Source organism: Merops nubicus, unplaced genomic scaffold (genome assembly GCF_000691845.1).
Source record: "Merops nubicus isolate BGI_N331 unplaced genomic scaffold, ASM69184v1 scaffold18435, whole genome shotgun sequence".
Classification (NCBI taxonomy): domain Eukaryota; kingdom Metazoa; phylum Chordata; class Aves; order Coraciiformes; family Meropidae; genus Merops; species Merops nubicus.
In genome coordinates this window covers 1-27,161 of record NW_008610476.1, presented here as the reverse complement: position 1 = coordinate 27,161, position 27,161 = coordinate 1, and the positions used below count along the sequence as shown (strand labels likewise).

Below are 27,161 nucleotides of genomic sequence, written 5' to 3'. Positions count from 1 at the left end.
AAATGAGGTTAGAAAAATACTTAATTTTTCCTTGTTTAAATAATTACTGAAAAGTGTTAACACAGGAATACGTTAATATTTGTACAATTAAAACTATATAAATATTATATATATATATAAAGCATTTTTCATAGCAGCCATTGCATATATAGTAGAACAAGTCAATCTGAAGTCCATGCTGCAAAACGCAGGCCAAGCAGCGCTCATCCTCTCCCGAGAGGAACGTCCACACCAGAGCCAGGATTTCAGGAATAAGGAGATCTGCTGATGCTGACAGCAGAGATGCTGCTTTATCTTCTGCCAGTATTGCCCAAACCACCTAAGTGCGTAGTGTTTTTAGGGAGAAGGAGAAATGCCACTCTACAGAATCACCTCACACCCTCCAAGCTTGTCTCCAAAACCTGAATTAGGCCAACACCTTCTTCTAACAAAAAGGCAGAAACATAACAGAATGGCTTAAAATTTGTTAACGCAAGGTAGGTCATGGTCTTATCACAGGGCATTCAGGGGCACCATCACTCCTCATGCAGCTGTGGGAAGCACAATGAAGGGCATGAAGGCACAAGGAGGCGGCGCTGTGCAGGACAGGATTTAATAACTCCTATTTAGTTTATTTTTGTTGAGTTCCCTTTCCAGATTTCCTATAAGAGTATCGATACTTTCCTGCAGGTCTTTGAGGTTTGCTCTGTGATCCACTGCAGAGTCCATTGCTTGCATTGTCAAATAGCTCTGCAGCGTGTGCTCTCTGGGGATGGGCTGGAGGTGTCTTACTGGGGCATCCGACTCATCGGCTTTGCTGCTGTCGTCCCCACTCTCAGTATCTTCTGAAGGGACATCATCGTAGTCTGCTTCGCTCAGGCAGTCCTTTGGGCTTAAGAAGTAGTTCTCCCCACAACTACTCCAGTCTCCAGCGTAGCGGTTGCTCGATGGGCTGTCTAGACCTGCTGGCCTTGGTCTGAGTAAACCAGACATCTCAGTACCACCCAGATTCAGCATCTGAGGTCTCTGCCTCTTGGGTCTGAGGTAATTCAGGGAGGATGGGTGCTCAGGAAATGCATTCAGATGTGGTGCTTCTTTGACAGGTGAGTGACGTACTGGAATAGAGGAGAAATTAAAGCAGTCAGGATTGAATCCATGCTGCAACAACAAGAGTCCATGACAGGTGCCCACTGTCCTCCCTCGATGTCACACACTAAGAGCATGCATGAATACATGCAAGCTTACAGCCAACACATTCCACTATTACGTTTCTGCCACATATTTGATATAAAATAATTAGAAAAACTACTGTAAAAGCTCAGTTTTGAAGACTCATGCCAGATTCAAACTGCAACAGAGAAGCCCATCTAAAAGTGGAAACTTCCAGAGCACCAATTAAATTCACTGCATGAGTTAATCACCATCTGGGTCTGGGTCAAAGAAAAGCAAACAGCTCAGCTCAGACGCTTCATCCAGGCTAAAGGAGTAACAGAAAGCAGGCAGAGCAAGAGAGGTTAAAACACAACAGAACTACCACTGCTGAGAAACACCTAGAAGACGCACCAAGAGTTGAGCTCCTGCGCTTCTCTCTTGCCCTAATGTTCTACGCTATTAAAGCAGCTCATTTGCACTAGTTTCCCTAAGCAGCCACAACCCCACGTCAGACACACTCAAACAGGTTTGATGGCAATGTTACCTGAGCTCAGGATTATACAGCATTAGTTACTAACAGCATCCTCCACTCTTACTGGCTTCCTACGGTAAACAGCACAAATATTTTTACTGACCTGGGCCCATTAAGCAATTGACCTGCAAAACTACTTCTGACTTTATACAGTCAATTACCTCTTGTAATTAGCAGCAGAGACCTTCTATGCCCGTTCACGATTGAAACCTGTTCAGTTCACTATCTCACCCACTCCTTGACAGATTCCTCGCACACAGGCTCAGTCCTGAGGTGTGCCCAATGCTTCTCTTTCTGGGTCTGCATTACAGATCTCTCCAGGGGATTTTAGTTATACTTTGTCTTGCACAGTAACATGCAATAACTATCACTGCTTCCCCCACTCCCCTTGCTGTAACAAAAGCCCTTCTGTTCAGCCTCTGCTCCATTAAGACATAGGGCCATGGGTTAAAAATAACTCACCAGTATTACATGGTCTAACTGAACAACGACTATTTGCTTTTGGTTGGAAAAATATGGAAATTCAAGTATTGCAGAACATGTTGATTATCCATCTGTCTCAATTTACAGAAGATTAAATGTAGGGGACCAGACTGTGACCCTTCCATCGGGTCCAGTTGTTTCATTTACACTGTATAGTGTTCATCTGTTCACATCCCCACGCCTGTGTGTTACCTCCCTCTGAGCAAGATGCCCTGCACAGTTCTTGCAAGTCAAGGGACAGCGTTCAGCTTTCTCCTCAAGGCGAGAGAAAACTCTTACTTAGGCTACTCCTGACCCCTTTACAGCAATGCACACTCCTACAGGCAGAGCTACATCTGCCTGCTTTTGTTGGCCACAGCATCCATGCCATAAGCCATCCCCAGGGTTTTACAATTAGCTCCTGTGCAGTATTTGCTGTCCAAACAGCTCTTAGTCTCCCTCTTCCTCCACCCATGTTTCCCATCTCTCCCGAACAGGTTCACTGACCTGACTGAAAGCTTCTCTTTAATTCTTGGTGGCCAGCAGCTTTGGAGCTGTCCAGCTACAACTGACAAAGGAGCAGAACTGTCCTCGGTTGCCCTCAAGCCCATCATGAAGCCACACCTTACGTCAAACTGCCATCAGCTGTCACAGGAGGAGATTCTAAGGCAAGGCCACCATCAGGTCAGCAGAGTATAGAAAAATGTATAAGTAGAATGGAGCCCAGTCACACTCCCCCAGTGGAAACTGTTGTCAGAGGAATGAAGAAGTAGTCACGATGGCTGAAATCACTGTCTCACTCAGAGTATTCTCATACTAATCAGTACCTGATATACCACAAGAAACTTTAGAGCACCTGAAAGACCTCAATGGGCTATTCACAAACCTGGCAATTGCACTGTGCTGGTCAAGTTTACTTACAGTCAGCTCTCTTCCCTTGCATTTGCTTCACTTGTCCTGATACTTCAATAGTTTTATCCAAGAAAGGATTAAACATTTCCTGAAACTTTTCTCTCATAATTAAAATAAAAAGCACCAAAAGTCCCCCACAAGAAAGGCCTTAAAATTTAAAATAAACCTCTAGATAAAAAAACCAAGTATTACTTGCTAAGCAAAGCAGAGATTAAGACCTGCTTAATAACAATTGGTTTAAAAAAGGTACAGGCATCAATACTTTTTTTTTTTTTTTAAATAGATTTTGTACCTTAAACCCCCCTAATTAGCAGAAAGATCATGCATCATACGAAGTTTGATTACAAACTACTAAGACAAAGACTACAAGCTCACATGCCTATCCTGCTCTTTGTCTACTAGTGCATATGCATGTATACTTCATGTCCAAGGACAGAAAACAAATCCAGATACTTTTTTTTTTTTTAAAAATCAATGCATAGAATCTGACAGCCCTTTTCCAAACACTCTTGAAACGCATAGAATATTTTGTATCCTGAACACAGAGCAGCAGAGTCCACCTGGCTGGCTCAAATGCAGCCACAGTATCTGTAATTCAGTATTGCCAAGTCAGGCCCTTTATGACCCTACACGTCCCCCAGGTGACCCCCAAGTCTCCCATAAACAGCAGACACCCTCCTCTCCAAGTAAAAATAAAATCAATTCAAAAACAAACCAAATCAGAAATACTATTAATTTAAATTAACTGTAATTCCATTTCATATTTCAATTCACCCAGAAATTCAGCAGTTTCCTAAGAACAATTAGTGTGTTCTAAACAGAAACAATTCAGAAGCTGTTTAGATGAGCTGAATCTTCTCTTAGCCTTGAGAACTAAAGAGAATTGACCCCAAACAGTGCAAAAGCATATGACCTACTAAATTAGGAAGTGAGAGCTAAGAGGTACTCAGTGTTGGGTTTTTTTTTTTTTTTGGTTGGTTGGGGTTTTTTGTTTGTTTGTTTGTTTTTGGGAGGGGGGGATATTATTTGGTTGATTTGGGGGTTTTGTTGTGTTTTGTTTTAAAAATATTTTTCCTCATCCAAAGCTCTGCAAAAACAACTAGAAGTTGCACAGGTCCTACTGTAAGATGTTCTCAACTCTGCCAAATTACAAAGACAGAAATAAAGTAACCCCTTGGGTATCTCAGAGACCAAACAACTCATGAATTCTACACACAGATAATCCTGAAAGGTCAAAGCAAGAGAGCAGAAGAAGAAAAAAAGAGAACCCACCCAAAAAAAAACAAACCACAAACAAAACCAAAACATCCCAAAACCTCCTAATTCAGACATGGAAACCTTACTGGCACCGAGTTTGTTTTTTTCTAGTGTCTTTACCCACATAAAGCACTCTTCACCACTTCTTACATTATACTCAAACTCTGCCATATGGGAAAAAAGGAATTAAAACAACAAACTTCCCATTAAACAAAGTGACTGAGTACAAAGAGTAGGTTATGAAATTATCATGATTTCTTAGATTAATATGAGATGCTACAGTACCTCATGTTTTAAGAATTCCAATGCTTTGCAGTCAAATTAATGTAAATTGTGAATTAATGTAAACTGTCATACAGTAAAAACATACAGTATTGGTTTGACATTTTCCCTTCACCAGATTAATGAGACATTACCTGGCCACAGCTGGAGTAAATAGTGAAGAACCTCAATGTGTTTTTTGAAGTCCAGGGCACTAGCAAGCTCTTCTGAGTCTGTGAAGACTCGGTTGTTATGGTTGGTAGTCTCCTGCCTCTGGCTTAGTAACACAGGCCCAAAACATACAGCTAAATTCTGGCATGTCATCTTATTTACTTCATGATAAGAAGCTACCAGTTTCAGGTGATCCAACAGCATCTTCAGGGTAGCCTACAAGAACAAAGTACTGCTTAGGAAACAAAACACTAGATGAAGGTGGGGTTGACATCCTAACATCACTGTTCTAGAGGGACAATAATCAAGGCTGATAGCTATGATTTTTCTACCAACAACCATCACTGGAACATCCAAGGGCTGAATTAGGAAAGCTGTATTAGACTACCACAGAGCAGCTTGTTTCTTACCTGGTCTCAGTTTTACATGGATGCGTTTTTTCACAGTGGAAAGGGTACATCAGGCAGGGGAGAGAAGCTGCAGAACTAGTACAGACAGCCCAGGTACATTAGAAAATAAAGAAACCCTCAATATGACCTCAGCATGAGAACAAGCCTTCAGGTAAATTCAGGTACTGTGCAGGCCACTTGCTTGCAGCAACAGGCTGGCTTTGTACAGCAGCGAATTTGGCAGGTAATAGCACACAGCACTGTCACACTTGCACAGTACAGGAATTGAAGGCTTTACTGCACATGCTTGGGAAAGAGGAATGCATTTGCCCACATAATTATGACATAACGGAACTCAGAGCTCTACAAAAATGAAGGAGGAAATCACACGGGAATCATCTTACATCTAACAATGCAAAAGTACTGATCACAGCTTTTAATTTAGTTTTACAGAGACAATATAAAATGCAAACTAGATTAAATCCAGCAATGCAGACCACTCCAATTAATCACAGCACGGAAGTATTTTCAAAGGCTTGGAGCATCAAAAACCTAAGTGGACCTTTATGTCAGGAAACAGGTGTGCACAGTCTGACACATGCAAATCCAGTGTGAAAAAGTTCCTTTATTTTCTGAAGCACATAATTTACGTGAACCTGCTAACACCACTCACCTTCTCAACATCTGGCAGGCAATCCAGAAGGGTTACTGTGTGCTCAGAGTCACTTGGGTCATTCTCGCAACCATTTGCTGTCATTTTCAAGGGATTTGTCACCATGACATCCAACACCGCTTCATAGAGCTGCTTGGTTATCAGGGGAGAGGGAAGCTCTCGCAGGTAGTCCTTCAAGACACCTTCACAAGAGACAAAAGAACAGCTCTCTTTAACAAGCTGCAGATTCACTTATAATGATTTTTGGAAGCACTAAGGCATATCAGGTTCATCCATGCCATGAGAAAATCCTCTGCCCGTGACAAACCTTGCACTGAGCAGCAAGAGACAGCAAGTGTACAGTGTACCACAGGTACGTGAGGGCTCCCCACAAGGTCAGAAGCTATCTGCAACGTCCCCATGAGGCTGGAGGCATCAGCACCCCTGTCCCAACAGCCTCTCCAAGCTCATGCAAGGCACAAACCAAGGAGTGAAACCAGGGTAGGAAGGTACACTGCCTCCAGAGAAGATTCCAGTACTCTGGGTCCCCGTCCTGATCAGGGTGAGGGAGAGTCCAGGAAAAGACGCTTAGCAGCCCACCTTCTGTCCAAGGAAAGGAGCTCCTACAAACACCAGTCTTCAGCTTGATGATGCCTCCTCTGTTATATACAACCAACAGATAATTTTCCAATTCAGTTTATTTTCAGCTATAAAATTATAAGCAAATATTCCAGTGCCAGTGGCACATCTGGTGAAGCACACAGCATTTTCTCACCTACCAAAGCACACAAACCAAACAGATGTCCTCAAGAGGGAAACACCAACTCCCTCTTGTCTCCAGGAACTCTGTAACCCCCAGCACATCACTTGCTTCTGCTGTGACTAATATAATTCACACCCACAGGACACACTGGCTCATGCACTGAGCCTTCCCAGTTTCAGGACATACTGCACTGTTCCAGAAGCTGAGGACATGCTGGTGGAGAGGCTGTTTCTAGGGGATGCAACAACTAGGCAAGCACCTCCTTAACTTCTATTTCCATTCTTGTAAGCTGGCTTTAGAGGCTGGCTGATACTTCAGTTTCAGAGGGGTTTCAGTGATCAGAAGAACAACAATTTTTAAAATAACATTAAGATTTCTAACAGCAGCCCCCTGGAAAGGACACAGCAGGATACTAGCTAGGATCAACGTATCTAGTACAGCAGGGAAACAAAACTTTGAAGGAAACAAGCCTGCCTGCCTTCCAGTAGCATTTTCTTTAAAAATTACATTCTGCACCACAAATATCTACCCATTTTAGCTAGATCACAACTGAATTTAAACACTTTAAAAAGAGAAAGTGGATTAAAAAATAATTTTGAAAGCAGGTACTGTAATTAACAAAGGAGTCTGTCCTCCAAAAAGGCAAAGCTGAAAAGGTGGAAGATTTTTTACTATGCACTCCTCGTAGCTTTGTAAAATCCCAAATGACAGCAAATACCACCACACTGTGTTACTTAACAAAGCACCAATTTTTATAAACTCAGTTTTTATAACCTAGCTGTAAGCTACACCGTATAGCAGTTAGCTTTGTTATGAAGTCATTTCTGAAAAAACACAGGGAATGAAAGTTAACATTTTCCCCTTCATAGCCATGTTCACATGCAGAATCCAAGTAAAAGTTGGCATCTACCTGTACAAATATTTTTTTTTAAAAAAAGAATACTGCACCTAACAGCGATGCAGCTGTTGAAGCCATGTTGCATGAGCAGCACCAGCTGTTGTGGAGCTACCAGGTCATCTCTCTCCACTGCATAAGCACAGGACAGCCAGGCAAAACTTGTGTCTCTGCAGACCTCCACACAGCACCTAACAGCTCACTCTGTGAGCTGTTCAAATGGGAACATCCCCATCAGGAATATAAAATATGTGAACAACCATTCACATATTTTCCTGAAAACATATTCCCTCTGGTGGTTTGGTGGGTTTTGTTAGTTTCAAAAAGAACGTGCTACTTTCATTACTGCTCCACTTAAGTGGCTAGTTTTTCAACCAGACTACCTGGTTGAAATATTTATGAGACAAATATGTCAGAGGCTAGTGCTGTAGAACATGGTTTGGGAAACAATCCTTTTTCTGTAAGCAAAACACTAGCAAGAGATGCTGACACTTACCAGGATCTTTGTTTCAGCTATGGTTTGGGGTTTGTGTTTTTTTGTTTTGTTTGTTTCTTTGTTTTTTTTCAGGGGAGGCTGAAATCTAAATCAGCTTACAGTAGGAAATGGTATGTCAATCAAATCAGCTTATACCATTAAAACACTCACAACTGTCTATTAATAGTTATTTAGCAGGAATTCCTGTAATAGCATCCATAATCACAGGACTACCACCTGCCAAAGGACTTTCTCCTGTTTCGCCCTGAAAAGAGGATAGTTTGGGAGCCATGGATGTCCCTTGACCTTTCTAAACCCTTTTGCTATTCACTCAGCTAAATTAGCCCTGTAAGAGGCTGCTGGGTTTTTTTTTCCCACAAATCTATGCCTCCGACTGCTGCCAGCCCACTAGCACATTCCCCTTGACACAACCACACACAACAAATTTAGACAGCAAGCAGAAATTGCCATCCACTTCATTAATTCCTCATTTTTCTGACCCACTGAACTGTTAACAGCATTGCATGCTTTATGCAGAGATATGAATTCACATGGATGTGAGCAGACACGATGCAACAACACAACTACTGGTCAGTTCCAAAAACCTTGCCACACACTTCAGTTTGAGCCACATTTAGTTGTGTATAAGCCTGTGCCAATCCCAAGATCATTTCTCTGTCAAGATTTAATCATTAAACGTTCACTCTTCAGTCTTTGGAAAGCCATCAAAGAAAAAAAAAAAAATCTTTTAACCTTTTCAAAAAGGAGCACTACTCAAATTTCAAAAAGGACACAAGCAGGCACTTTTCTTCAAAACAGAGAAGATTTATGCTGAGGATTCATATTTTATGAAACACATGTTTTGGCTTATAAAGGTATGAATCACATGCATCAGCCTCAGCATTGTAAATACAGGAAAACGTTGCCCCTCAACTCCACTCCCAAAGCACATGCAAGAGAGGTTTTGTGGGCTCTTCTATTCCTAAACACCATGGGTACCTCTGGTATGTTGGCAAAAACTGCAAGCTCCCCTTTCCAGACCATCCTGCTCACAATAATTAGAGAATGAGCTGCATTTTGGTCAGACGAAGCTTTGGGTGCAAACACCCCTTCCCTCTTTCATTCCCCCAACTCACACTGGACCCCTGCACTCAGTCCTCTCAACACAACGCTAACACAGGCAGTACAGGCAGTCATAGAGCACAGCGGCAAGGTACCAGGGGAAAGAATTTATTTTTGTCAAATATCCTTTCTTAACATTATTTCTGCATGTAAGTAAACATGCAATATAACAAACAAAAGCAAACCCAATAGTCTTTCCATAAGACAGACACCAAGGCTCTAGTCTCTTCACTCTTGGAATACAAATTCTGGATGCAAAAAAAATTATCCTTCTGTAATACAACCAAAAAAGGACCAAGAGTCAAGCAAGACCTGCATATTCACCGAAAGTTCACCATCACCAATGAGGCTTGCATCATAAACTCATGATGGAAAGATCAGCCAGGCTGTGCGACTGGCCCTTCAAGAGCTCTGCATCAGCACTGAGCTCACCTGCAATTCAAACTTCAGTTTCAGCCAGTTCCGGTCAGTTCCAAGTGTATAATGTACTCAGGAAAAATTAAAATGCTTATGAAATATTACACGTTCTTTTGTATATGGATAAGAATTAAGTTACTACACCCTTTCCCACGATACTCCTGGCTCATTTCTGCAAATACTGTTTTACTGTAATTATTACTTCTAGTTTGGGAATGCAATGCCAGTTTTATTACTCCAATGTTTTTAAAATTTGTCTTCCATTATTCAAAATTTTACCTTAAGCAAATAGCAGTTTGCCACTTTTCTGCTTACAAGTCAGTATCAGACAGTTTCTGCTGCTTGACAAAAAGTAACAGAATGAGTTTTTTCCCCCCATTCTGAGTTGATTTACAAGTATCAGGAAGAAAACAAGACCTTAAATAATTTCATGGAACAATCTCATCTTAGAAGTTATCACCACTTTTTCTCATTCATTTATTTGTAAAGAGAAGAAAATGACCCAGTTAAAAAATTTTTGGTATTATTTACTTTTACTGTACACCTTCTCTTTATAAAGGGCAAATCCCATCAGAATGAAACAAACAAATTTCTGCTGCTGAGAACTCCTATACTTGTGAGCAACACTGAACGGTACCATGAAACCAGCAAAGGCAAGTAAGATGAACCAACTAGCTGCACATTCTAAACCGAAAGGTTTAGTTAACCCTGTAAATATCACCAAGGAATATCTTCCGATTCTACTTTGTATAATTACAAAGTGTAAAGAATAAAAATTCATTGTCACTGAAATGAAATAAACCAAACTGGGTAGAACTGTCCCATACAACTGAATGTTGGATGTCACAGAAAGGACTTTAGCACAGAAAATTTATACCGTTGACTACGGTGTTTACATTTTCCATCCCTAGATATATAGCAAATGAATGCTTCTAACAAATTTCCTGGAGCAATTGGTTTACGCAGTGATGCCCGAAATTAGATCAACTTTGGCTTATGTAACAAATATCCATAGTTATAAAACTGTTCCACTTTTAAGCAAATCTAAAACACCTCAGCAACTTACTTCAGTTGTGCAGTGCAAATTCTGTGAAGACACTCACATGGAGAACTGATGAAAGTGCAGACAGGCTTCCTAAGTCCTCCTGTTCCTGTACTCAAAGTCCTTCTCACCTTTGCCAGGAGCTTGCTTCAGGATAGCCAGTAAAGGGCCACTTGAGTGAGCAGGAGAAAGCTGCTATTTATGTTTTAAAACAAGCCATGACCAAATGAAGGCACTTTCCTGCAGCTCTAAATAGCCTGCACAAGATGAAGGGAAATGTGTTTCTAAAAATCCTGCAATCTCCAACATAAAGGGAAGAAACAGGTCGATCCAAGATGGCCCTTGGAGCACATGTTGTAAAGCAACCAGCTCAGCAGATGTGCCTGATCACAACCATGTTTTCCAAGATCTGCTCCAATACAAACCAACAGCAGAGGCTTAACCAGCTCCCGGGACCTCGGCTCCTTTCAAAAGACTTCCACTTCCCTCTGTAACTGGTAGAGCAGCTACCAAAAGTGGCTCCTTCCATACCCTCCTCTCACCAAATCACTACTGCTTCCTCTTTACACATGGCCAAGTTCACTGCACTCTTTCTTACCTAGCTTCAGCAATACGAAGCAGCAGCTGACAGCTCGTTAAACGAACAAGTAGTTCAGAGCCCATTTCACCTTTTATAAGATACGTTAGGAATGCAGCACAACCACACTGAAAGAAAAGCAAGTGAATGTATTTATTACCTGTTATGACATTAATATCTGGGTACTGGCTTTCACAGAGTGTAACAGCCTTGCTGTCCCTCTCAAATGCCTCTCGAAGCTCTTTCTTAACTGCTGCTGAGCCACACAACCGATACAGGCCCACCACCTAGAAGCAAAAACAATGCCCCACATCGGTCATTTGGACATTGATATTATGTGTTGTCTCATCTGGGAAGTGCAACAAAACCAGCTGTTTGGAGATGCATGTGAAGGAAACTCAGTGCAAAGCATTAACATGAAATGGTCATGTATGGTATCAAGCATTTCACCGGAGACACAGCTGGGACTGTTAAGTGGCAAGTGAATAATGCTGATGTTTTCCATAACAGCAAACATGCTGAACAGTATTTTATTGACAGAACATGAGTTTTAAACTGGAATCATTTAGTGCTTTGCTTTTACAGACTCAGGAAACAAAGAACTACAAATGAAACATCTATTCTTTTCTTACCCTACCCATTTAGATCACCATTAGTTTTTCCTAGTATAATGGTTTAATTGTACAAGATAGAACTGGAACTCCAGTAGAAAGAAATGAGAAAAAGCATTTTGAGCTTTATGTATACAGAATTACAGTATAGAGAAATGCAGTTATTAATCATTAGCAGAAAAAAAAAACAGTTATACCATTACCTATAAAAAAAATAAGAAATGCTATGAACCATAGTTAAAAAAAAAAAAATTCCTACAACACTGTTATATAGGAAGAAAAATTGAAATTTCATTTTACACCAGTAAACAGTTTCAAGAAAATTATAAGTACTCCATTACTACACATACAATATACTGTTTTAAAGACAAGAAGCTGACTTCCATGTATTTCAAATTATATGAAAATTTTATGAAAAACAGGTTAACGTGCTCAAGGGGATAGGAATGAAACCCATACCACTCTTGAACCAAATAACTAGTTAAATCTCATGCTTTCGTGCACTCAAATTATGCATTTTATCATTATTTACTTTCTGTTTGCATCAACAGCATTTATACAAAGCAATCCTATGATCTTAAGGAATTAATCATATTAATTTTATTTTCATGAACTTCGTAGGAAGCTGCACTAAGCAGTAAATGGTTAGTCCAAACCTACCATAGACTCAGAAGACAAAAAAATCCCCCAAGCCGACTTCTTAGACCATGCAAATCTACATTTGTGAACAAGAGTATCTGCCTGGCCATATAGTAAATCCTGTTTAAATAAAGGGAAAGTCACCCAGTGGAATTTCTACTCCCTCAGTCACAAAACTGAATATGATCTAGTACTTGCCTAAGACAATTTATCTTAAAGTTTTCTAATGCCACATCTGAAATTCTGGTGGAGATAACACAGTCTATAGGAAAGTCAAAAGTGTTTGACAAGCACTGCTAAAAGAAGTTATTAACAGTATATTTTGCACTTCTGGTTCTCCCTGTGCAAATATACAAATTAGATTTCATGCTTAAAAGCACCAGGTACATTCAGACAATTCAGATCCCAATCGCTTCATTACCAGTGTTGCCTTGATTAACCAATATCATTTGCATGACTAGGTGCTAGTAAGCCCAAAATAAAATGCTGAAACCACAGAACACATACACTGGAAAGAATAAAACCTCTCTTTTCCACTGATTGGCATAATGTTAGGAGAAGCATTCACAATAAGAGTTATACAGCTACTATCAAGAGTGTCTTTCAGCAAAGTAATTACATGTAAGTACCACTTCTCTATATATTTTATGACCTACACTATAAATAGCAGAGTTAATCTCCTAACACCTGGAACTAAATCCAACCTGTCAGCAATTTCAAACAGTAACAGTGGTAGGTGTGATGACTGCTCAATTTCACCAAGGACAGGTGTAAAGGAAACTGAGGGCTCACACCTGCTGTGGAACACCATACAAGAGTCCTCCCACCAGTTCCAAATCAATTGCTAAAGGGAATGTCCCACCTTAGGACTGTGCATAGTCCTAAGACTTCTTGTCCAGCACCCATACCTGGCCGTTTGTCTCCATATCTCGTTTCTCATATGTATTTTTATCCATTCGGTTCCATCAACCAATAAACTTTATTAGGTTGAAGAGGGCACTACTGCTTTACAGAATTCATCTCCTGCCCTAATTTTGCAAATAACCTAAAGAAAGGCAGGGAGCAGTGGTGTGGGCAAACAACTAACTCAGCTACTCAGGGTTTCCTCCTCATCTTAATGCTGTGCACAAAGTGATGGCACAGATCAGTCTTTGGCTTGAGATTGCCCATAGGTAAGTAAAGTTGCGTCAAAAGACTTGTCCTCATCACTGCGTGTCACTGCACACAGTGTCTCGGTTTTGGGTAGGAGGGAACGTTATACTCATTTTTGCATTTAAATACACATCCTTAAGGAGTTATCCACGTCTCAGCAATCAAGCATTTTCAAGTTCTCAGCTCTGCTTTTTGAAGAGCAACACTACATGCTGGAAGCTGCAGGTTCATTTCACTATCCCTAGTCCTAAAGCACAACTATGAGCATCTCCTCTACAAAGGCGACATTGGAAGCACTGATTTCACAAAGTCCTGTAATGCTGGAAGAATAACAATGACTAGTGTTCACCAAACAGGAGCAGCAAAACAAAAAAAATTTGACACGTAAAGATGTTTTTAATTTCCCCCTTCCCACTCACACTGTGTAACAACAGCTATCCCAAATCAGAAATAATAATAAAACTGATTCAAATATGCACAGTACCTGACAGCCTCTCTTTTCAATCTCCAGAATACATTTCTGCATCAGAAGTGGCACCATCAAGCCTGCATTTTCCTTCTCTACAACTTTTCGAGCCTCCACCCCAAACATCACAGGCTCCCGATCTGCATTGAGGCCATCAAGAGAGTTCTCCCACTGCTCCATGAGTGAGAGCTTGACGTAAATAAGCCCCCTAGGTTCCAGTCTGACAGCCAGCTGATGAGTCTTTGTCACTCGGAAAAGAGTGGGAAGAGCCACGGTCCCATGACAACACACCCGATTCTTCCGGGGCGTGGGTTCCCAGCTGAACACCACCAGCTTTAAGTGCTGAGCGTTTTCAATTTCTATGTTGAATGTGTGGTCCATATCTAGAAACGCTGTCCTGCAGGTAAGCAAGGCTGTTCTTGCTTTGTTTACTGAGTCAACCTGTATTGCACAAAAGACATCTTTTGAGTCTATTCTTGGTGGTTTTAAGTCTTCAGCACCATAAAAGTGAATGCTCATGAGTCCAGAGATGTACTGAGAGCACTTGGGTTGATCAGAAAAGTTGTAGTGTCTGAAGGCATCGATATCTATTTCAGTTTTACCACTGTTATTTAAAAGGCTCTCCTTTCCTTTCCCACACTTGGTTTCATGTCCGTGTTTAGCTGATTTTGTCATAAGTTCAGGAGAGTCACCATCACTGAGGTAACCACCTTTGCTAAAGGATTTGGAACTCCTGGAGCTTTTCTTTTTGTAGGTGTGTTGGGATGACACACTGCTGTCGAGATGGTAACGACTTATGACATTCCTGCTGGCAGCTGTGGTTGAGTTTCCAGAAGATGGTAAAGACACCGTATGGCCTGTATCCCGGTAGCTACCTTTCGGCAGGGAAGAAGGATTATCTGAACTAGTATGGCTTGAAGCCCCCTTGACGCTCAGCTTCCTGCTCAGCTCTGGCAGCTTTTTCATTTTCATGGAAAGCTTCCTCACAGTCCTGGGAGATTTAATTCTATCAGGGAAAGGCCAGTTGATTGATCCACTTTTTTTCAGAGGACTGGGACTTGGAGGAGAAACCTCTGTTGAAGGCGTATCAGCCTTGTGTGCAAGTGCAGCTCCAGACCCTTTAGAAGAAAAGAAAAGGAATAATCATGTTCAAACCTCTCAGTAACTGCAGCTCACAGCAATGAAAAAACAAATCCTGAACTAGGGGAAATAGTGTTGATCTGTCATAACTTGATAAACGCAATTAATTCAGACAACTATCATTCATTCATTCATAAGTCAGAGGTTCTCGAGTATTCAGAAGGCTGTGCTCTCCTGACTTGTTCAGCCAAATTTGGCAGTTCATAGTCAAAAGCCAGATTTGTTCTGCTTTATGCAGATGAAATGGCCAGAACCTATACATGTAAACAAATTAGCTATCTCACCCACTGCACTCAGCTCAATCCATTTGTGCTGCATCCCCCACGCGAGCAGATGTGGCTGTACGCCTGGGCACAGGTGGAGCAAAACCAGTCTTAAATCAGAGAACACTAGAATATGGAAAATGCAGCCCTGCCTATGAAGCAGTTAGCACTGTCTTAGGTCTAGAAGAAAGGCACTCATGTTTAGTAAGGAATACTGCTGTACTCTTGTGCATATCCCTCTATCACTCCAAAGAGCCCTAAATCCCTCCTGTATAGATGTGGGCAGCGTCTTGCACCTCTTCCATCATTTCTCTCAGGTCCTCCTTTCTGCCACAGGACAGATGAGAAGGAATATTAAGAATTTATTCCTTCCAAAAGCTGCATTCTGTACTGCCTCATTCCTGACAGCAACTTTCCACCTTTCCTGGCACAACCATTCCATGACAGGGCTTAAAGTTATATGATTCCAAACTGACGTCCTTGTGGGAAATCGCCCACCTTTCAAGGCACCAAAAGAACCTCCCCACCCAAAAAAAAAAAAAAAAAAAAAAAAAAAAAATTCCAAAACAAAAATCAGCAGACACTGAAGCTAAAGAAAGAAAATTAAAATTAAAGACTCCCTCAATTTAGCAGTAAAAGACAGCTAATGAAGGAACACGATCAGACATAAGACAGTACTGCACAGACAGGAACCCGCAGTTCACCTCATGCCCAATGCCCGAGGAACCCAAATAACAAGTTATAGTTCAAGTTTTTCTCACTTTCACCAGCATGAGGCAGTAATGACTGTATGAAAGGTAATGAATTTGCATAAGTTAATGAAGCATGTAAGAGGGGAGCTCAGGCCACAAAGACACATATTAATAAAATTACTCAAGTACTTTCACTTAAAGTCACTTTTTTATCCCTTGAGAAACCAACAGCAATTCCAGCTAACAATAACTACCCCATTCACTCATCACTTAGCAAATTCTAGGAGCTCCCAACAGGACTCATGTAGCCATGCCTGTGCAGGCTAGGGTACTGTGGAGCCCCAAGGCATGCTAACCCTGTGTGGTGCAATTAGCCCAAGCAGCTCACAGAGATTCAAACACCTATATCTGTCATCCTCCCCTGCTAGCCAGGGGAAAGAAGAGTCTATTCACGGCATCTAGAAAGAAAGAAGCATGGTTTTCACAAGATACTCAACAAATCATATTCTACAGAGGTTTCTCTTAAGATTTCTCAAAGGCTCACTACTTTAATTCTAATCGCTCCAAGTCCGAATCACCATATAGCTAGTGAAAGTTTTTTAAGCTTTAAATGAATTTTCACCATTTAACTATAACTTACTTTTTATACTTCACTTATCTTAAACAGTTAAATCAGGAGATCTGGTCTTTGATCAAAGTGATTTGTTGCAGTTTTGGTTTTCCCACCCAAAAAAAAAACCCTACAAAGCCTAGTTGGAGTCCCAAGAGAAGTTTGGCTTTAATAACTCTTGCAGATAGTTGCTTAAAAGGGTATCATTATAAAAGAAATTTTCAGTTATGAAGAATAACATACAGAACCTGTTTTCTGGAGTGACAGAGGAAAATTCATTTAGCCCTGCATCCCATGGAAGCAGCTCCCTCGCAATGGAAGGGCTATTTCTAGCACGCCTGCTGTGCTTTTCTGGCAAGCAGCTAGTTAGAAATGTGGTGTTTGATAAAAGCGGACAAAGCCTTCCCTTGTCCTGCAGATCAGAGCACGGTCCCACTGGTGGGCTGGCCTGGCATGCTCTACAGCAATCGGTGCCATACTGCAGCCCGCTAACATTCATCTTCCCTTTCTGTCAAACGCCTCTGGCACAGGCTCGGAAAAGCAGGCCAGCAAATTAAACTTCCCCCCTAGGCCATTAAAACTGAAGAGTCAATCTAACACTCTGACTTTTATGTGTCCAACCTGTGCCGTGTTCAGCACCAAACAGTTAAAGTGAAATATGTGGCTGGAAAAGAAACTTAACAGTGGAGTATTATGTAGGGTGGTTATTCCCATCAGCACTGAGCCACGTGTTGTTCACTAAAGCCAGCAATGTGCTGAGGCATGCATGCAATTTTAAAGAGTGTACATGACACAGCTCTGAACGAGCTGCAAAATGAGCTGTAGCACGGTCCAGTAACACTTCACTTCCCAGCCTAACCATCTGAGACAGCTTTCTCACAAGGGTGCCAGAGGAACTGAGCTGGCCTCGCTCTTTTTACCAAGTTAGAGGCTGTGCTCCAAACAGGGTTCTCACTGTCCCAGTCCCCACTTGCTCTGCCACTGTACACTCCATCTCAGCAGTTAAAAGATGAAAATATCCTTGTGGAAGGATGGTAGGAGGAGATGAAACGCAATAGGCACCTGTCACACAAACAACTACCAGGGCAACATGGGTGTGTGCATATATATATATATACAATTTATTTTTTACAGTAAGAATACTCAATCACTGGAGCAACATCCTCAGGGTCATGGTAGAGTCCCCATCACTGGAGGTTTTCGAGGTGTCACTGAAAAGGGTACTAGGTAATCTTACTAGGTAACCTTTCCCACGAAAGGGAGGGCCAGATGATCTGAGGTCCTTTCCAACCTGGGCTACTCTAGCACATACTGTCCTGACTACATTTACCTTATGCTTTCCAGAAGTTTTAGCAATATGAGTAATACAGGAAAAAATAGGTTCTGAAGGACAACACAATCTGAGTCAAAGTGACTTGGCATCATAAGCGACTGCTTCCATCAGCTCTTTGTTCAGCTTCACTAGTAAGGCCACCTTTTCCTTTAATCGGTGATATGGCTGCGTGAAAGGATAAAGCCTTTTTGTGACCAGACACACAGAGCTGGAGAGACACTAACAGCACACAGTGCTCCACAAACTCAGACCCTCTTCTCCCACCCCATACAGCAAGATGTCCACGGGGCAATCCCTACTGCCCCTCAGCCAAGCACGCTGGCACTGACAGACCATACCCCTACACAGGGCTGCCCCAAGGGAAGAGAGGACTCCAAGTATCTCAGGCACTTACAAGAGAGCCCCTGCCAGATGTACACAGTGACGCAGCTCAGCAGAAATGCTCGTCCCACCCTGCTTAGCACTGTTCACATGTGCTTGGGCGCAGCCAGACCCACTGCCAGCAGCACGTGCCATTTTACAGGCACATCTGATTACCCTGCTGTACCTGTAACATTCCCCATCACTTCAGGTAGGTTTTCTGAGTTATTTTAAAGTTCCTCGGAAAACTGGTAATTTGTTTTGGGGTCAAAAAGTTGAGGTGAATGAGTAAATCAGAAAACTACCAGTTCCTCATCACAGCAAGCTACTGAAGTATCAAATGGCCACTCTCATTCTCCAGGAAATTCTGAGTTCCCACCAAACAAGACCTGATAGGTAATTTCTCCTACCATTCTCCAGGCATACTTAAGTATACTACATCTAATACTGAAAGTATCTCTAGAAGAGTGGCATTATTGTTGAAGAGCTAAGCAGTTTCATTTCAAAAAGAGAGGGGGGAAAAAAAAAAATACAGCTTACACTGAGTGGCTATAACCTTCAATATCAGTGTCCCTTCTGTCTACATTTTTCAATCTTTTTTCATTATTATTTCTACAGTCAACCCAAGGACTTATTGGGAAAATGTATTAAAAATGAAAAAGCAGAAGTTCAAAACATAGATGCCCAAATATCCAAAAATAGTTTGTGTAGCAAACAATGGGTGAGTGAACAAGGGCTTATGTTTTTCTGTGATGCTTTCCACAAGAAATACTGGCCTAGATCCTCAATTGACACAAAAAGCAGAATTCTACTAATGTCAAGGGCTGTTAACTTACTCATGTGCAAGCCAATTATGTACTTTCATCCTCAGATAGTTCCAGACCTATTCCAATATAAAACTTCAGAGTAGAACTGTAAATAGCTTTAAAAGAAGAATTCACACTACATCAAATTCAAGCAACTTCAGTAAGATACAGGGAAGTCACATCTCTATCCACAGCAGCAACTGGGAGGAAAAAAACCAAATTTTAAAAAAACTAAACGGAACTTTTAAAAAATGTGATAGAATGGAATTATGTCTATGTAATACCTCAGTTATCTAAATAAATGGAATAATTTCCTCTTTTAACCAATAAAAAAGAGAAAGTCCTTTTTAGTCCTATAAAAATTTCTGCTTTGATTAATGCAGTCTCCAAGTTCTATTCCACATAATGTTTCGGAGTCAACGAATGGAGGAATTATTAAAAAGGTTAAAAAAATCTCTAAGAACTCTGTAAATGTAGTTTGTTTTTTTCAAATACTATGTACACTGACTTTACTTAAGCTGTGATAAACCCATCAAGCCACAGATCACTTTCATGAGCATAAAAGATATAAAAAATAAATGGCTTGAAATAGCCCATTAATTAAAAAGGGAAATGATTACAGCATAACCCCCCAAGACTCATGAATGCAGAGAGGTGCAGGGTCTCACCACTGCCTGCTCTTCATCACAGTGGTCCCTTCTGCCACGCACCAAAATATTCTGGCATCTCAAGCATTATGCAAATGTTTCACATGAATGCTTTTCTGCCTCATGAAGCCAAAGCTCCTTGCACTTGGAAAATAATTAAATCACAAATCATCTTCCATCAGGAAAAAAAAAAATTAAAATTAAGCGAATCATATTGCAATGTATGAAAGGATTATATGGGATCTGCTGCCCAATATATTCTGTGTATATTGCTGGAAGCTCAGCTGCAACATTTAAGCACACAAAATATTTGCCTGCATTGGCCACAAAAGACGTACTTAGAAACCAAGAGAGTGGTCACAGTGTAAGTGGATAAAAAGCACTGTACTTTTAATGTGATCTAAGCCAAGCTCCAGTTGGCATATACTGGGTTAACTGTGAATATAGTATCAGCCTCCACTTCCTACAACACTGAAATAAATCTGTTTACAGTGATTCCTACCAGGATTTTCCATTCAGACAGCTAACACACAGTGCATTTTCAGCAGTAAAAGCACCATCCATATCCTGGCAACCTACAGCACACAAGTCCTACCAGGATGTCTCTGAGATACAAACACATGAGATGATGCCACTGATTCAGTGGACACTAATCCCAACAGTAATCCTCCCCAAAAGCAAAGATATTGCAAATTCTTCAGATGGCACTATTCAGAGCTCCAAGATGTAAACCTATTGCAGGAGTCAACATTATAAAGGGGTATCTTTTGCAGGTGATACATCTATAAAAACATACAATTAGACTTCAGTCCTAAACAGTTGTAAAGAAAGATTTTTGCACATACAAAATGTTAAAGTAAATTATATAAAGGGTTTTTCATATTGCATGTATAACAAAAAATATTCTTTTTTTTCAGTCATAACCAGTTCACCTGTCCAAGGAGACATCAAATTAAAGTCATTCTCCAGGGTCCTTTCCACTTAAACTCTTCTTGCACAGATTTAAGAGCATAAGCTAGTATTATGTTTCTAACTCAGACCAAGTTAACTCAAAACTAAGTTATCTTCTTACCCCTTTGTGTACTTTTTATAAACAAAATACATTAATTATTTGACCAAGTTCTGCTATAAGGGTGCCTTATTTTTAATCAGTTTCTTTTTAAAAGGCAGCATGGCTAGAACTACTTGCTAAGGAATTACCTGACAAATCCTATTAACATAAATGGCATTTACTGTAGAAACTAACCAGATTAACACCAGGAACTAATGGTGTAAATTAAGTCTATGGGGCAAATTAGCACTTCTACAACTACAATCCATTTTACTGGTAATATTTACAGTAATATTTATTTTATATCTATTTGCTGCTGTGTTTGGAAAGACTCCCAATAACTGAATTGTATAATTTATCATTTCTTAATCTTGTGTCTTAATACTCTCAAAAAAAAAAATCCATAACCATTTTTACTCTATGAAGTTGACAATCCAAATAAGGCAGCAATGTTTAAAGTTTCAACGGTAAAATTGATTCTATTACCCAAAGAAGAAAAGAGTAAATGACAAAACAAACAGCTACATATTTTATTGGCTTTTATAGTGCCTCAATTTTTTTCTGTCTATGCCTCTCAAAATCTAATACTTTAGATTCTAATGCTAACCAAGATTGACATATATAAAATCATATCAGTAAGAAAGGTAAACAGATTTTTCCCCAAAGCAGTAATTGCCTATTTGTCAGGACTTATTGCTTAATGCACCCAGCTCTCTAAGAATATAGACATTTATTGCATAGCAGTTGTGAAATTCAAACAAGGTCTTAATGCAAATAAATTGGCCATGCTGCTCTTCATGCAGTAATTTTGTATGGATGAGCTGTCATTTTAAATTTGGCTACAAATAACTGTAGATATCTTAACTGGATTTAAAAGAACTAAGCCACTTCTCCATAATAAAGCCAATTACTGAGCAGCAGGGATCCACTTCATGATCAATTAATCTATTCAATGTGATCACTATTCAATACGAGCAAAAGGAGAGCTGCATTTAAAGCACCTTAATTAATGCAATGCATAGGAAACCAATCAGGGGAAATTCACAACATTTTTCTCCTGGTTTCACAAGACACTTCAAATGGGCAATTTTCCTTTCAGAAATAAATTTTGACTTTTTTTTCTTCCTAAAAAAGGGATTTATTTTTTTTAAAAAAGAACTATTCACCTACGTATTGAGATTAACCAAATGGGACTCAAACTAAATGGAGAGTCAAACAGTTTGCAGGGCACACAAATGGCCATGTTTACTGATCTCTCCAAAGCACCTAGAGCTCCAACGATGACAAAAACCTAAGAACAAAGTACTTCATCTATCTTGCAAGCAAATATAACCAGTCCAAGTATTCAATGCAGCTATAAAGTGAGCTATTTCTAAAAAAACGCCCCATAACTTTAACAGACTTTGCAACTAAAAATACACTTCTATCTGCAGCATTTTCACCAAAAGAACAAAATGTGAGTTTCCCAGAAGAGAAGAACGAGTGGGTTTTTTCTTCTGTTTACAGCAGTTGCTCTGGTGCCTTTGAAAACAAGCTCCATTCCCACAAGCAACCTCTGCACTGGGAATTTGGACACAGCAGATCCCGGCACGCAGGGACAGAAGCCTGCCGGGATGGAGAGGATGGATGGGGCCAACCCAGATGGGAAGCCCCTCCAGAAGGAAATGCACATGTGGGCTCTGATGCTAGTGTTTCAGGTCCTCTCTGCTAAACCAGGCAGAAATACAGGCTCTTCAGTGTGAACTTTGTCCAAAGAGTGGTACCTGGAATTCCTGTCTCCTGAACTTTACGCTGTTGCTAACTCTCAGTGGGTTACCATTGTTAAGGTCAGATAATATAAGGCACATAAGTAATTAAAAATAATAACCTTTTGGAATGGGTTGGGCTTTTTTCTCTGCTTTCTTTTGTTTGGTGTGGTTTTAGTTTTGTGGGGATTGTGTTTGGGTTTTTTTTTTTCTAGCAGACTATGAAAAACCTTTAATATGATGCTGAATTCACACACTAATGGAATTATGGAAATGAGACTATCAAACACTCAGCCAAAGATAACAAGGAACAAAGAGTCTGAAAGTGAAAACCACCCCCCTCCAGTCTATTAGATTAGCCTGAGACAGTCAACAAGACAGCAATTACAGAAAGCAGCAGGATGAATGGCATTTATATAGTCTTCCAAGAAGTCTTCATTAAAAAGTACCAAACAGCAAGTTAAAGAAACTTCTGCAGACATTAAGTAGCTTTGAGGCTGGAATCCAAGGCCAGGGTTAGACACTAACAAAGGAAAGCCAGTGTGTCCTCACATTACCAGGCTTTAGCAAGCTTGCTTTGTAAAACCTTTGTCTTCAGTGAGGTGGGGGCTGAAGAGCAGAGAGGACAACCACACCTAGACATGCCATGAATAAACTGACTGAGAACCAACTGTGCAGCTCAACACTGAGTAGGTATCAGTCCCACAATCTGAGTCCTTTTTTATGAACTTGACATGCATTTCCACCAGATATTTGCGTGATAAAGATAAAAGAAGGAGAAAGGAAAAAAAAAAAAGATACATAAGAAGGGTTTATTATTCCTCTAACAGAAAATAGAGGACATAATGCTTTTATGTTCCTGAACCCGCTTACCTGTTGAAGGGCACTTAAAGGCAGGATTGTCCTCAGGTGCCGGCACATTGGGAGCCTTGCAGGCAAACCTCTGCCGGTGCTGCTGCACGTGCTCCCCAGGGTGCGTGGCATCAGCCTGACTTGCTTCGCTGGCCTGAGCCATCCGACTGTTCCCCACGCTCTCCATGGAGCACGGGGGACCCTCGTGGGGACCTGGGGCCATCCCAGAGTCATCCCCAGTTGAGGATTTGTACCGAACTGCCAGGGAGCCCGCAGCAACAGGGCTACTGACAGCAGAAGTGCAGACTCTGGGCAAGCTGGGCTCGTCATCTTCAGGGATCGGGTTGTACCATATTTCTCCTTCATCATCTGCATCATCATCCTCGCCGAAGTCCAAAGCAGCACTGCTTGGCGTGGCAGGAGCACCGACAGGAGCGCAGCTGCCTGCGAGGCGCTGCCGCCCCACCGGAGACGTGGAAGGAGCCCACGGCACCTCGGGTTCGGGCAGCGGGATGGGAGATTTGGGTACCGGGGTAACAGTCCCGCGTGCTTCCTTGCAGGAGTTTTCCTCTGGAGGAGGTCGGTTTGTGCTCTGCTGCAGCCAGCTGCGTTTCTTGGAAACCGTAATGCTGTTCATCTGCAGCCTGTGCTCGGGGACCTCGCTGGCCTGGGGGGACCTGGGCTCCTTCCTGCTTCTCGAAGCTATGTAAACATTTTCTATTAAATCTGTTCACAGAAAGAAAGGCAAAAAGAGAGGGAAAGACAAGTGTTTAGAACATCATTTTAATTTTGACAGATGAACATACATGCTGTCATATGACATCTATGCTAGAACTCATCCCAAAGGACGAAAGGTAAGTTGGTGTTATCATAAAATTAGATTTCAGTCTGTCAAAGCAGAATGTGCACATAATTAATAAAGGGTCAGGCTTGTTTGGCTGTGTTTTTCACACCATGCAATTTAGATAAATGGCAGTGAGATAGCTCTGTTGAAAGGTCATGCATACTTTCACTGAAATGACTGCTTTTTTATGCCAAGCTCAGGAACAATTGGATTGAAAAGCTGCTACATAGTATTTCTCCAGTCTGCTTACATCAATGAAGTGCTTTTGGTACTGCTTAAATGGCTAAAAAAGCCCTACATGGATTCACTTCTAGATTTATATACAAACAAAGGTGAGAAAACCTCCAGAAAGAACTCTCCTTACCAGCTTTATCCCATTATTAAGACAGAAGCATCCCCTGATTTGTGGGGAATAAAATGAAGCACACCATTGTGAAAGGAAGAAATAATAAAAGTAGAAAAATAAAGAAATATCTTATTACACAACAAAAATTCCACACAACACTTAACCAAATTCCATTGACCGCTCTCAAAACTTAACACAATTTCTTTAAAGCAAGGGCCAAACATATAATTATGCACTAAAAAAGCCACTTGCCCTTGAGCCCCTTGTCAGAGCAGGTCCAAGCAGCCCCCTCAGCAGCAGTGCCACAGCCCTGGCAGGCTCCAGGGCATAGCAATATGATAATGTTGAACACTATTCTCAGCAAAAAATTATTTACACACCAATAATGGATATTAAAACACAGACACCTCTCGGGAGGACTCAAGCAGCAGCTCTGTAAGCCTAACTAAGTTTGCTGGAGACAGGAAAAAAAACATCACTTGAACACCTTCCCTTGGACCTTCATTTTAGGTTCGTACATTAATGATAAAAGAGATCCTTGATGAGATCTGAAACATCACTATTTCATTTGCTGAAAGATTCACCGTTTGGTGATCTTTTCTTAAAGTAAGCTTTACTTGTTTAACTGAACTGCAATATGAACACTGTTTTGTGACTTGAAGAATTAACTGGGTTCAAAGAGTCAACAAAATTAACCATGCTTATTTTGAAGCCTGTGCACACCTCCACTGAAGACCTTTACTACTCTGGGGCCCAAGTCAATGGATTAACAGAATATGAGGGAAACCTGAAAGCAGGGCTGAGGATGCCAACCTCTAGCAAAGGTTCAATGATTTTGCTGGAGCCGTATTTCTTCCCCCACCCACAGCCTGGAAGTGCAAGCACCCCACTGTAAAGGTTCCTCTACACAATTTCGCTGCTATTGCAAGTGAGAACTAACCAAATGGATGGGGAACTCATCTGGGTGGGCAGAGGGCTATGCCCACATTTCCAAGAAGTCACTCTGGATAGGGAAGTTCTTGGGCGGACATTCTCCTAGCAGTGATGACTACCTCAAAGCCCTCCACTTCCTCAGGGACAGCCCAAGGAGCGGTTCCTGCTCCAGTGACATAAATAGAGAGAGCACCCAAGTGGTGTATTTCCACAAACAAAAATACCTGCTACTTCCTGCTTCAGTGCCAAAATGCAGGCCCTTGCGTGCTGGCCGAGACAGCCTACAGCTCCCCAGACAGCAGGCTCCTCGGAAGTACAATGTGTCTAATACACACCCAGTGACACATCTGGCATCGGCCTCAGGCTGCCCTTTGGTTCCATCAGCAGCAAACGTGCAAAGCAAACTCAATTTTGTTTTCAAAATCCTTCTGGTTATCTCAAAACCAAACCATCTGCAATTACAAACCATACCACAGAAACACTACTAATCGAGCAGCTCCAGCACACTCTGGTAACCCTGCTGCTTGCAGAGACACGCCGCCTAGCACACGCATTCGCAGCTACCCTCTCTCCATCTCCGAATCAGCCACCACGCTGCCAGAGGTCACCGACTGTAAATGTTCACTCAATCTCACACAAATGGTACACTTGCATGTACATCTTTCAACTGCAATTTTTGCAATTGACAGCAGTATTTGCCAGCCCTGCTATTCCACCATTTGAATTTGGCTCTGATCCTGAAAGCCCTTATGCCTGTGTTTATTTTAGTAACAAACTGTTTCACAAGCAAGTATCTGCACAACCAGGGGCTCAATACCACAGAACAAGTTTTCAAAGTCGTTAGCTCTTATAGTAACAAGCCAATTTGAAGTAAATACAGAGCTTCCAAACATAGTCAGGCACATAATTTTTGTTCTAGATGAAAGTTTCATCGAGAACACTGCCTATTCTCTATATTAGCATTGTAACGTATTTAACGTGAGGTGTTCCCTTCACTTTCTACTCTATCTACAAAAAAAAAAAAAATCTGAATTTACAGCTAAACCATTATGGCAACAACACACGTATGCTCAGAAACCAAAGCTTCAATGTTTCAGCTCAACTGAGGTCAAAATTGGTATTCTACGTACTACTACGTAGGCATATAAAATATTTCAGCATGACACTGCATTGCTTTTCAGATTGTAATGAAATAGGGAACAGCTTTTTCCAGCCTCTCCATATATGGGTCAAACAATTCATAGTTCTTCTGATTGCTATTTAAGCACATTTTCGTTCACCAAGTTTCCCAGTAAAACCATAAAATATATTAATTATGTATTTAAAAGGAACGACAAGAATAAAAATTGGTCTGTAAGCTTCCAAGTGCACCTTTAACAAAACAAAAAAACCCAAAACCAAGCAGCAAACAAAAGCCAGCGCATGACGAAGAGTCATATGATAAGCGAACGTGCGGGGATTCACACCGAGCAGCAGTCCAAACTCCAGCACCTCTTAATTTAACGAGAGATTTTCATTCCTGAGAGGAGCGATTACCGATGCGAAGGTGCTACCCGCTGGGATCGGTCCAAATCCTAAACTCCAGCGCGACGCCCACCCCCGCTCCCCTCCCG

The 27,161-nt window shown here is 41.2% G+C and overlaps 1 protein-coding gene across 1 annotated transcript; it reads right to left on the bottom strand.

The window, feature by feature from the left end:
- Positions 1 to 591: 591 nt before the first annotated feature.
- Positions 592 to 26,102, bottom strand: SYDE2 (synapse defective 1, Rho GTPase, homolog 2 (C. elegans)). The gene is made up of 7 exons (XM_008940935.1): positions 26,015 to 26,102; positions 23,447 to 24,151; positions 13,945 to 15,044; positions 11,219 to 11,345; positions 5,789 to 5,970; positions 4,711 to 4,942; positions 592 to 1,094 (listed from the first exon to the last, which is right to left on the bottom strand). The coding sequence occupies exons 1-7, from the start codon at positions 26,100 to 26,102 to the stop codon at positions 592 to 594; spliced, it is 2,937 nt and encodes a 978-aa protein (XP_008939183.1).
- Between the last annotated feature and the right edge of the window lie 1,059 nt (positions 26,103 to 27,161).

What these genes read in the sequence shown, in the direction of transcription:
- SYDE2 (XM_008940935.1), bottom strand. Translation starts at nt 26,102, where the DNA reads ATGCGTGTGCTAGGCGGCGTGTCTCTGCAAGCAGCAGGGTTACCAGAG. An exon ending in TTGAAAAGAGAGGCTGTCAG is followed by an intron (nt 11,346 to 13,944) that starts GTACTGTGCATA and finishes TTTTGCTTCTAG; the next exon opens with GTGGTGGGCCTGTATCGGTT. An exon ending in TTTACTCCAGCTGTGGCCAG is followed by an intron (nt 1,095 to 4,710) that starts GTAATGTCTCAT and finishes CCTCTATTCCAG; the next exon opens with TACGTCACTCACCTGTCAAA.